At 27.1% G+C, this 13,769-nt stretch overlaps 1 protein-coding gene across 2 annotated transcripts in view; it reads right to left on the bottom strand.

Moving 5' to 3' along the window:
- The window catches only part of LOC105430886 (calcium/calmodulin-dependent protein kinase kinase 1), a 55,539-nt gene that overhangs the window by 36,142 nt on the left and 5,628 nt on the right, over positions 1-13,769 (bottom strand). For both annotated transcript variants that reach the window (XM_089074072.1, XM_011644652.3), the window contains exons 2-3: positions 9,180-9,655; positions 5,235-5,304 (exon numbers count right to left, since the gene is read on the bottom strand). In XM_089074072.1, coding sequence (XP_088930198.1) covers positions 5,235-5,304; positions 9,180-9,210 — 101 coding nt within the window. In that variant the 5' untranslated portion in view covers positions 9,211-9,655. The remainder of the gene's footprint in view (positions 1-5,234; positions 5,305-9,179; positions 9,656-13,769) is intronic.

Genomic DNA, 13,769 nt, shown 5'->3' with positions numbered 1-13,769 from the left:
GTTTCTATGCAACTACACCGCATCGTATTTCCTACATGATAATCACCACAAACTTCCTTCTGTGTTTTTGTGATTAATAGCTTGAATAAACAATCTTACGTCAATGTTTTATAACATTAAAACAATATAATATTTCTTTAATTTATTTAGAATTATTTCCTTTCACGAATTTAAAAAAAGAACAATTTAACAATTTTATTATTAGAATTATGAATTTTTATTACCAAATTATTTTTTGTACTTCTTATTATAAATTAAAAACTTTAACTATTCGAATATTTGAAACTATTCTAAGTAAAATGTTTTCTTTAAGATGAAAATAATTTGCTTTGTGTATAATATTGCGCGATATAGCTGACAAAGTATGAAACCTATAAACTAAGAAAATTAGAGAATATGTATAATTTTCGCGATGAATTTCTGCAGAGTTTCGTGCAATGCGATAATTAAAAATGTAACTGAAGTTAATTTAATTTTATTAAATAAAATTAACATAACGAAAGTCACGTAAAAGAAATAATTTCATGAAAATAAACTTTTCTTAATGATTATAACACTTATGTAAGAAAATTAATTATTTTAGAAGAAATAATTGATATTATTCAAATTTCTATTAGGAATTATTATGAGAGATAAATTAATATAGGAATATTTTCACATAATCAAAATTGTAATGACTTTTTTTTCTTAATGTTGAAAACGGATATATTGATTATCTTGCAACTCCAAGTACATTATTCTTAGATATTCTTTGTATCTATAAGTACAATTTAATGATCGGAAAATGTTGTTAGACACATGATTAAGATACAAAAGACTGTAAAAGTTTACAAAAGTTAAATCTAAATTTCCGCTATTCATAAATAATACTTAAAATAAAAATAAAAATGTTTAAAAAAGTTGTGAAAATTAAAAATATATTTCTAGATAAACAAGTGGTCTTCTTTACAGATTTCTTTAAATATATTCTGCATACACGAAGCCGCAATGTATTGGAGACGTGAAAAAGATTTATCGTAAAGATATTTAAGATATTGGAAGCAACAGTAGGCTACTATTTTTTTATATCGTTTCATCTCGTTTGAAAAATAACAGGCAAAAATCATGATGTTCACTGCGAGGGTGTGCGTCAGACGCAGGCCGATTCGCCTCTAGGTGGAAAGGTCGGCTTTGATACGCTTCAGCGAACCGAAAATTCCGCAAATGCAAGCTCAACGAAGCACGGGAACTGACGACTTCGCACACACGGTTAAATCCCATATATTTTTCGTTCTCTTTTTTATTCTCGCGTATCTTTTGTTAGTTTTCCATTCTCTTTCGTAAATTTCTTTCTTAATCTTTTCTTTCTTAATCTTTCGGTCCGAATTATCGAGGCAAATTACGGACTAGTTCTTTCTGAAGACTGAAATTACATAGAATAAAAGAGAAGATATTTTAAAGATAAAATGTCATATGTAAATAACGTCTTCTCTATGCGCGAGATATGTATCTGCTGTACATATCTATATGGAGTAAAATACGAAACGTTCATACATTTTAATGTAAAGATCTGTTTCTAAGGAAATATGAGAAAGTAAAGATCATATTGAACATGTTATTTATTAAAACTTTTCCAGCCCTTTGTGATTCATTTTATATATTGTTTGCATCAATTCTGTCAATAATAAATACGAGAGATACTTTTTCACAAAAATCAAATAATATGACATATGCTACGTGAATACATAAAAAAAATTCTTCATGATATTATAAATTCTTTCAATTTGTCAAATATTCTATTTATGTCTATTTATGATAGAGTATTACAATTTTATGTGAAAATTTTAAAAACGTTCCTATAATTTCGAAGAATTGTTATCAAGATAAAAACGTAATTTTGGATATATTTACATATGTACATTACACAACATTGTTTTCGAAAATAAAATATTAATGATGTTATTAAATATGATCTAATATCCTGAAGAGAAACATTTTGTATTTATTTATATATATATATATATATATATATATATATATTTTATTATATATTTGTAGAAGTTTATAATTGATGCTGCTTGAATCTCAATTTCCACGGAATTTGAATATATTCACAAGAATATTAAATTCAAGTTTAGTTATATATTTACTCTTTATAAGACTACATACAGTACGATTATAATACATACAGTACATGTGAATACTTAAATATATTATTTGTTTAATTTTTTTACCGAGAATCAACAAATGAAAATAAACAAATCACAAATAAACACGCGTATATTTTTAGATAAAGATGTTAATAATATTAATAAAGTTTTATTTAAGATTGAGCAAATTCTTGACACTCTAATTCAATAATACATACACTGAGAAAAAAATGCTGTTGAATCAACAGCATTAGTCTAATTGGAAATAATTTTGTTAATTCAATGACATTATTAATGAAACGAAGATCTTGATTATTAAAACAAAAGCATGATATACTGTTTCATTAATAATGTTATTGAATTAACAAAATTATTTCCAATTAGATTATGTTATTAATTCAACAGCATTTTTTTCTCAGTGTACATATGATGTGTGTCGACAATTGAACTATTATGTCAGCTGGATAACGCACGGCGATACAAATATTACGAAACCTCCATCGACGAAATCCCGAGATTCATAACCGCGTTACTCTGATGATCGTCCTATCTTGAACAATGTAGATGAAAACAATGTCATTCAGAACGTCGCGTGTGATTCCGAGGCTATATATTTCCGAGTTATCCTATGCTATAGGAATATGCGGACGAGTATTACGTAACGCATTATCGCCACTTCGTGTCGCGATGAGATAAACGTAACTCCGGCGTTCTGAGAGAAACAATAAAAAAGAAGAAAGTAAAAAAAAAAAATAGAAAGAAAGAAGAGATGACCTTTTGGGGAAAAAGCTAGCCGATCGCTATGGCGTTCGCAATGTTCACTCTCACCCTCGCGTAACAGCGCTTCGTACCTTGTATCGGTTAGTCCCGCAAGATTCAATAATTTAAGCAGTAATGGCCTGGCCATCGATCGACGCTCGGCTGAAGTTTAAAATATCTCGCGTTGCCCGCTCTTGCGATTTCCCAGTGCTTATTTTTCATCCCCGTTTCTATGTATTGCGAAATCCTCTGTACTGCAACGACTGTACTTTGGGAATAACTTAAATAAATGTTTATTGATCTGATTGCCGATCCTTCGTAGCAAAGTCATTATTTATTGAGTGAAAATTTTGTGAATTGTTTGCATAATTCATGAATTCCTTCCCGGATCGATCGTCAGACAGAAAATATATCTTAAGACTTCTTTGACAAAAGGTAATAGATATTAAATCTTCAATACGAAGGCAACATCAAGTAAGTCAAGTTTTTTTCTCTTTCTCTTTTCAACATTAATAAGAACAAAGATGCAATTATTTAGACACAAATCTCTATCACCTTGGTATATATCGATCGGCTTCGACTGTATGGTTAAAAATATCTATTCGCATGCCTGGATGCATTATGGTAGTTTAGGCAGTCTTCCTTGAACTTTCTTTTTCGCCACTTTCCTTAACCAAGTATAGTATAATCGGAAGTCGTTGAAAGTCGAGGTTAATCGATAGACAATTGTCAAAAGTAAAACATTTCCTATTTATATTAAATGTAAAAATTTATAATATTAGAGATGTCAAAATGAAATGATCCTATCCCTCATGTTTCATGACACTTATTGATATTTATTTGTCTGAGAATCTTGTTTTAGATTTATGATAAAAGATTGCATAAATTAATCGTAAAATTATAGATAATTTTATAAAATTAATTTAATAATTTATAATATAAGTATCTATACTATAACTATATAAATAGAATGTTTATTTAAATCTTAAAAAATTCATAAATCTTCCAAGTCATTTAAATTTACAAGCAAAATTAAAGAATTCTTAAATATAATGTTGAAATATACTCATTTTATCAAATATATCTTTTAATGTTTTCTATACATAAAAGAAAATCTTTTAATATTTAAATATTAATGGTTTGATTTGATCATTTCGCTAGAAATGTAAGATTTTCTATAAAAAAATGACGTCACATATAAATGTATTCGTAAAGCATACTGTATATATTACAACATGTAAATATATACATAAGATAAGATCTTATGTAAATCTATATAACGTATTGATTGCTAACTTGAATGATTGGCAAATTATCAACAGTGCATTATAAAAACAAAATTATTAAAAACTTTTTTTGAAAAGGACAAAATTTAAAAATAGAATTTAAAAAAATTCCAATAAAAAGAGTGCCAATAAAAAGAAGTCTTAAGATATTTTCTATCTAATGAACAATCTGGAAAGAAATTCATTCAAAAATTTATGAATGTAAACATTTCACTAAAATTTTCACTCAATAAATAATGGCTTCATTACAAAGGATTGACAATCAGATCAATATACATTTATTTACATAATTTATTTCTTGATTTTTAAGAGTCTAAAAGAAGTCGTCTGAAAATTTCAGTTTTCTACGGAATAGACACATTGTACATTTTTAAAACAGATAATTATATAAAGATGAAAGTATCATCCAATAGAAAATTATATAATTTTTAATAAATTGCAAAAACAACTTTTAATTAAACTGATTATATCTCGAACTTGACCAAATATGAAGTATACATTGATCGAGATATTAATTGAAATTATTAATATGTATCTATTTTTAGAAGATCTCGAGACATGTTTGTCAATCTTCTAGAACATGCGTCATTCCACAGAGAAGCGGAAACTACATAGTTCATCTCTTCTTTTATATAATACGCGTTTCATATATCGTATTATGTACGTGGATGTATGCTCATACATATCTGCATTTATATCGCTCATTTGCGTAAGCGAGTGTATCGTCATCATATTACATATTATCTTGCTCTCGAAACGAAAACACTTTTTTTTTTTAGTTAGCTATGCAGCGATATTATCATCCATAAACATTGCAAAACAGAATCGTGTATATGAACAGTTTGGATAGCGATATTACATCGACTTTAAATATAAGAATACATATGTGACATAAATAGAATGCAAATGTTTTTACTATGAATAAATCATATGAATAAATCATTCGTAACTAATATAATTACGTACATACTCAATCTATTTCCATTATTTTAAAAAGTCTTGAACCATGATTTTTCAAGTTTTATTTATAAAAAAAATGAAACAATTTGAAATTACTTACCTTGGAATGTCACCAATTCGCGGTGGCCGATATTTTCGCGGAGAGCCCATGTCGCTCCATACATTGCAAGCTACAAAATTAAATAAGTATTTATTAATTTGAAATAAATAAAAATGCCGGTATAATAATATGATTGCTTTAATGGTAACATTACTGCGCAGGATCATATATTAATATAAAGAAATAGAATTAAATGTTATTGATTCAATATTAGATATTAAATACCGTTATATATTACTGTTATATTAAATACCGCTAACATTATAAGAATTGTATTATTTTAGCGAAAGTCTACTAAATAAAAATTTATTCCTTCTAGTATCGTAAAAATTTTCCCTAAATATTAATCTTTTTTAGGACAGGATTTCGAAATAAATTATTTTATAATTTTTAACAAACAATTTGACAAATCTTTTATAATCAGATTGTCATTGAAACACAGATTGTGATTGAAATTGTCAAAAAATAACAAATATCTGTGCAAGAAATAAAATGTCACACATTATTTTCGCTATAGAGATGATTCATAATAAATTAATTTACATCGAGGAATTTTAGTTTTTTAACCGAGATATGAGTGCTTTGTACGCATGTTCTTTTGTCCTTTCATAATAATGAAATTATGCGGATCACTTCCATGAGATGATATGTATATTTCTGTCTGTCTCTAATTTAATTCCTTTTCTAGACAGTGTGAATTTAATCGCTTCTCATTTTACATAATTTTCTCTTTTTCGTATGTATCGCAATAACTTTTGAAAACTGAAGCATAAACTATTTTACAAATCCATATTATTAGAAAAAAACCTGATTAAAATCAGTCGCTTAAAAACAAAATTATTTATTTTGCTAGTATTTAGAAAGACAATTAACGTTGTGATCGTATTTAATACATATAAAATGAGTTTTAATTTTCTATCTGAAACGATTTAGTCTATATAATTTGTTAGCTTGCTTTTCTTATTAATTTCTTTAATTATAGAATTTGATCCTTAGAAAATTTGTAACATAAAGTGAATAATAGAGAGTAACAATGAAATTGAATTATTTGTTTTTGAATTTATATTGAATTTATTGTTGATTATTAAGTTTATCGTCTCCTATGTTCGACATTTTTATGGCTTTATCTCGATGATGTGATCGATTGCTGAGTGTGTTGAAATTATACTTCCTTTCGAATAATAATATTTCTGTAGAATACATACAGATATAGCATTTTGAACAATTTTTTTTATATTTATTTGTTAATTAAAAAAAATAAACAAGTTTGAAATATATTTATATTATTTGTAATATAGAAGAAGAAATAATCTGTATGCAGTTAGTGAAATTTATTACAAAAGTTGATATAGCACGATTTCCGAAAGCTCTCATATTTTTCTCTATTACACATTTTTAATGAATATTAAAGACAGAATTTTATATTTATATTGTTTAAAAGACATAAATATAAAAATTAAACAGTTTTTTCTCAATCTCTCAGAAAATGAAGAATTTCAAGTTTCATAGAATATTTTAAGAGATAACAGGTATATGCAATATTGAAAAATTTATAATAGAAAGTAAGCATAACAAGTTTAACTAAAAACTCGTAAAACGTAAAACTCGAAGAGTACTATGCTATAACGGATATTAAAGATATTTTATCATGTTACGAACGACATTTGCTAATTATAAAGTTCCGCTTTTACGAAGTCATGAAGTAACATCGATTATGCGGGCATAATTGAATATGCCACCGAATGATTTAATCTTTGCAATACTGCAATTTCTCTCTCAAACGCTGAAGTTACGTTATCGATATCGTAATAATTTTAAAATATTAAAATTTTTTTATTTAAAAAATTTTTATTTTTTATAATATATGCGATTTTACATTTCTGTTAAAAGATTTCTTATATTTACCGTTTATATCCGATATGTACACGTGCGCATATGATTTAAAGATGTTCTATCGTTAAATTTCTAGTTTAATGCGCACCAGAGAGAACACATATGTATATCTGTTAAATATTTAATTAAAATAAAATTTGTAACTATACGATGTATTTGCAATGTTTGTGATGATTAATGATATGATGAATATGAATGGATGTTGAATTTATTATAAGTATTCTTTTTATTACTTTATCTAAATGATATTGTATAGATTTTTAATTATAATAATGATATGTATAAAACACAAGCAATTAAAATGTACAGATTTAATAGCAATAAATATGTATCACTTTTTTCAAGTAAAACGATTTTCTAGAAATTGTTTTACTTTCCAAACTCATATTAAGCGTTTGTTAACTTTTTAATTTTATGTTATTTTTTATACTGCCATTATTTTTTCAATAAACTTTTTTAACGTAACTATTGAATGTTTCTGAATATTGAAAATTATTATTTTCTGAGGCACAAACAATGTTTTTAAAAAAATGCCATTTAAATATTTTTTTCAGATAAAAACGATAGAAAAATAGAAAAATAGAAAAATAAAGTCGGAGATAGAAAATGATTTATAATTATATATGAAATATAGTAGTCGATCTGCATTCAATTTGTATTGCCTTGACGGCGTGAGCAACGTTAATTACAGGATTGATATTATAATTTTGTCACTATAATAAGCTATTGATATAGAAGTTCTCTTTTTATTGAAAGCTTTATAATATTATATATCATATTATTTTGTAATTTATTATTTTGCTGGAATTATTTTTATTATTTATCATGAGATTTCATGAAAGCATAGAAAATTACAAAATTTGCAGTTTTATTGTTCTAATGTAAATTCTTTTGTAAAACATTATAGGATCGTTACTTTATTTTAAATAATATACAGGGTGTCCTAATTCGAGAATTCCTAATGGTGCACCGCTGTGTAGATAGAACGGGGTGAAATTGAGCAGAAAAATCCTTTACTATTTTGTAATTTTCGCGATGATTTTTAGTAATTAATAAATAATCATTATTGATCGCCAAATCGCAAAATGGCAGAGAACCTTTCTGTTCAATTTGACCTGCTCTACCTATAAACAAGCAGTGTACCATTAGAAATCAGACACCCTGTATATTATTAATATGAGAGGAAACAATGTAAGGATGTACATCTCATGTATTCAATTATCCGATAGACGATTCGTAGGCATATGAATACGTTAATTGTTAAATCATCAAGAGATCACGCATCCGTATTATCTCTCGTATCTTCCTTTCTGGTTATAATCAATTCTCGCTAACTCCTCTGTCTCTCTCTCAACGTCCCATTTCTGTGATACCTGATATTGATCGGAAAGGCTGCAGAAATAAAGCGTCGTCACTACTATAATCGTTGAATTTTAACAAGAATTGTACTATTCTTATATATTTAATCAACTATTGAATTCAAATTATTCATTTTCAGAAATAAATCTATAATTTACTTTTTAGCAGTCTACCAATTATATATATGTTTAAGATGTAATTAAATTTTTATTATGTTTGTTTCTGAATAATTAGATGACTAACGTTTATTCAAATGTTATTACCTAATTATTTTGAAATAGTCCAAGATAAATATATTGATATTTTTAACAAGATATTCGAGAGAAAATGTAATTATATACGAGAAATTTTGATTTTATGCGGAGAATCTCGTGATGTGAAAAATTTCAAACACGAGAAATAATAAACTTTACATGAAAATGTGAAGATATGACAAATATATATGATGGAAAACAAGATGATATTAACCGATGTAGATCCACTTTTTCATTCGGCATTTGATATGAAATCAAGCTACGGGAGGATCGATAAAGGTTGGATAGAAAGAACAATCTGAACGGATAACGAGTGACTGTGGCAAATAATGTCACAAAAAAATAATGCCATTGAAACAACAAATGAAAAACAATTGCAAAGCGCCAAGTTGTGAAGTATCGATTAATACTTTAATCATTCTGATTATGATCTTCTTACCTTCCATAGTTACATTATCTCCCAGCTTCATCTCGACTGCTGTCGTCTTTTCCGCATGTTCATGCGACACTCATTAAGCACTGATTAACAGGATTGGTCAACATTGATTGTCTAAGTTTCATTCTTTTTTTTTTTTATATTTAGTCTCGATCTAGTGACTCAATTATTTCGTTCGTCACTTTTATTCGCAAACACTTGTTAATTTGTCACGTGCACTCATCACACATGCATAATTTTAATTATAACGGATTATAATTAATGTTCCTTTTCCAAAATCGTAAATTGAACAATATTCTTCGCAACGCGATCCCAACCCGTCGATTGGACTTCTACTTCAATTTTTCAATTTATCACGTGCGATGAAATGACGTTCGATGCTCGGCGAAATTGGTCCTTTAAATTCTTCGTGCTGGATATATATGTCTGGAAACGACCTTATCTCTGATAATTTCTCGAAGAGGACGCTTCGTTTATCTCTGTAAAACAGAAATAGATGCTGTTTACATTAAAGTTTCAATGACCAAAGAATTATAGAAATTGAAACGTGAAAAATCGACTGTGATATGTCCAAATATTATGTAAAATAGATTATGAAGAATATGTATCAAACGGAATGCTAATTTTGTAATAATGTTTGTAATTTATTTAATATAATGTAATTTATAATACAACAAATCGCATTATGTGGAATATTTATAAATCTGTAAAGTATTGTAATAAGTCTATATTAATTTTGAAATATAATTTATAGTAAGAATTGATAGTGTCAAATAATAACCTATAATTTGCAATAATTTCGCATTATGTAATTTTCCAAATTTTGCACATCTATGCCTTTAGCTTAAGGTTGAAAAGACATGATTGCTAATTTAAAGAAAAATAAGGAATTAATTATGAGTGATGTCGCAGGTATTTGGAAGGAAATAGACTAATGCGCTACCAAGATAACGTTGCGTTTAATGTATCATAGCTATTCCGACGGAAGTTATTTTAATATTAGAAGTCAACTATTTTCTCTTGTTTGCATAATGCAACGATCGGAGAACATTGCAAACTTCGCGAATTTTTGATGAGAACAAGGTTTCTTTTACTACTTTATTAAAACTAAAACACTATAAAGCGCGCGTTTTATTCGCGCCATTTTTTCTTGAAAATTATATTTTCAATTAGAATAATAGATTTAATCATAACTCTATAATATTTAATCTTAAAATTGAATTATCAAAATATGTAATGATCCGTTCACGATATGGAGTTATGCGCTAACGCATCGAGATTGAGATGATCAATTAGATTATTGCAGTAAAAAAACAATAATGAATTCGATTTCGATTTCAAATATTTTTTTTTTTAAGAATGGATTAAATATGTAGTTTCGTCTCATCTTCTTTTAATTATTCTTCTTTTAATATTTATCGTGTACATATTTAAAAAATAAAGTACTTATGGAGGTAGACTGCAAATGTTTCAATTCTGATTATTTTCATTTTTTTTTTAATTGACGAATTAATTTCTTGATTTTTATTCCGAAATATCATGTTAATGGTCTAATTAAGGAATTTAGGCCAACTTGCAAATACTACAGCATGCACATCTATAATCTTGTCGGATTGAATCGGTCGTTTCACCTACACGCATTACGTAACATGTCGTGCACCTGAGGGTTAATATCTCTACGTGTTACATGATCCTCTCGAACGTATCGAGAAGCATAATACGACGCAATTGTATTCCGGCAATTCTGACGTGCTCTCCTGCATTGGTTGGATGCGTAATTGTATACTGTGTCGTATTGCAGAGTACGAAAATAACGATGTTTACAATTATTGAAAAGTGTGATATGCTCAAGATATAACATTTAAATGTGCATAATGAAAATGAAGCACAGTTACACACACACACACACACACAATATACTTGTAATAAAATAAATATATTTAAAATAATTAATACAGTGAACATCATAGCTGTATGTTAATAAAATCCATATTAAACTTGATTATTTGCAAAAGATATAACAAATGCAAATTAGTAGAATGTTGAGAGAAACTAAGTAAAACTAAACTGAGAGGTTAGCCGTAGATTTAAAGGCTAACTGTAATTCTGTGGACGTTTAATTTTGTGCTTGATATATTTACCTAGTATATTAAAGTATACGTTAGGCAAAGCATTGAGCTACTACAACCCGCGTCATTCTGTGGCTTGGAGGTAGAGCGAAATAGCATAAACATAATGAACATAATTCATGCATTTATTTTTAAGCTCTTAAGAACAATATTGGTTTCCTGAGCTTAGGTATATAAAATTATTTGTCCATATAAAAAAATGGATATCATAAATTTTTAATTTTCCTTTTTTCAAACATTTACTTATATTTCCAAATAAGAAATATAAATAAATGTTATAAATATTAATCACATTTCTACAATTTTAGAATAATAGGCAATCTCTGTTTTTGTCTATCACAAAAAAATTAAACATGCATAATTGATGTTCAATTCAATGTTATAAATATTATTAACAAAACAAGATACTATAAAAATATAAAAATTATAACATGCATAAAAATCAGACACTTAAAAAGAACATCTGAAGTATTGCGAAAAAGTTTATATTTTTCACAGAAGTTGTCACTAAGGAACTATTAAAAGTGATATAGTTCATTTAATGTTAAAATTTTACGAGAAATTCTTCTTCCTACGCTGTATCGTCGTTAGACAGATTATCCTTCTCTAGAAAATATTACATTCTGCTCCTTGAACTGTAATCGAAAAATAGCTGCTCTAATTCGCAGAAGCGGAAGAGTGTACTTTTGTTTTGCTTGTTGCTATTATTGCAAAAAATATAAAATATAAAGACAATACATTATAAATGTCGAGCTCAAAAAAGCATTATTAAAGTCAGCAAGATATCGCAAGTATATAATGCCAGTGGTAATTATCTAGTTACATGAGCAGTTTTTTTTAAGATTTCATAATTTATAAGAAATGTTCCATTTCTAAGAACTGTTTTTTTACTTTTTAATAATCTGTCAGGTTGCAAAGTTGAGCTAAGAATAAATGGTGCTATTAATAAGTCCCACAAATTTAAAGTGTTGCCTATAAAAGAAGATTAATATCAATAAAATAAAATTTATGGTGGAAGATTAATGATTAATTCTCTTTTGTTCAATATATGCACTTTTAAAATATTAAAAAAAAAAACATTTAAATTTTGCAAAAATATAATATTTTTACCAAAAAAAAGATTTTTATTTCATCATTATTTCTATCAATCTTTTTGGCTTATATTTAAAGAATCAAACCGATCAAGAACCACTGCTTTACGCTTCTCGATATTCTTTTAATTACCAACATTAATGTGTTTTTTGCAAATAATTAATGCAGTGTTCGGCATGACGCAGTGAAATTCTGTTTTTATATTCATCATTCAGCAAATTATGCCATTAACTACAACTGCTTTGCGAATATAAGCATTTATTTAACCAGTTTGCCATTCAACCTCCGCTTAAAGTATACGTTAATAAAATATTACGAAATGATTGATCACTTACACAAAATTGAACGTATACGGAAACATTTTCTTTTCACGTTAGTTATGTCATCAAGAATATACGTAAAAACGAAAAACACAATAATGAAGAAAAAATAACAGTAATGAAATAGAAACTAAAATAGAACAGAAAAATAGCTTTATAGCTTATTAATATTAAGAAAATAGATACCCATTTAATTGCCGAATTTATATTGAATTTATATTGAAATATCGCATACTGAGGAATGCACACAGAGATAAATTCTTTATCGATCATTATATGATTCGTACTACAATATCTGCATGTACATTCGCTTAGTTATGATTGTCGCATTGCATCGCGATGATATATGGAACAATGATATCTGTCGTTAGAAATAGATATAGATGTCCAAAGTTGGTAACGTGTATTTAAATGAGGGACTCGCTTTTACGTCACGACGACGTATGAAACTGTAGTTCGACATGCTTTTATATATCCAAATTAGAGAAAGAGCTGAGTTTAAAGAGATAGATGTACGCTTATTTCTAGAATAGATACATTCTCTTAACTACATTGTAAGGTACATTCGCTTGCGGTCTGCATTGGTCTTGCATAGTCATTATGTGTCCGTCTTTGACATAAACAGTTTCTGTAAATATGTACTTGCACCGTCCAGAAATCCGAATGAAACTACAATAATATATGCTATATGCTTAATCATGCAATAACGACGATTGTTAGAAATTAATTAACTTTGAATATTTTTTTTTATGAATATAATTATTATGTATTTTTATTCTGACTCTGAAAATATTCTGTCAGCTATTTGAATATTTATTATTCAGATTTAGTAAATAAGTTTGAAACGGGCGGGTATAGAACATATTTTCAAAATGTGTTATTTTAATATGTTATTTTAATTAATGGATTGATTCATCATATTTATGAAAATTCTTAATAAATTTATTCTTCTACAATTATGATTAATTGCTATTAAGCATTGCTGATAACAAAGTTGTACTTATTTAAAAATTATAATGTAATGTATATATATATATATATGCATGTGCGTG

The sequence above is a fragment of the Pogonomyrmex barbatus genome, unplaced genomic scaffold, assembly GCF_055798465.1.
Source record: "Pogonomyrmex barbatus isolate J1 unplaced genomic scaffold, ASM5579846v1 scaffold16, whole genome shotgun sequence".
Lineage (NCBI taxonomy): Eukaryota > Metazoa > Arthropoda > Insecta > Hymenoptera > Formicidae > Pogonomyrmex > Pogonomyrmex barbatus.
Note: the sequence above shows the minus strand (reverse complement) of the source record. Positions and strands in the feature narration are given on the sequence as shown.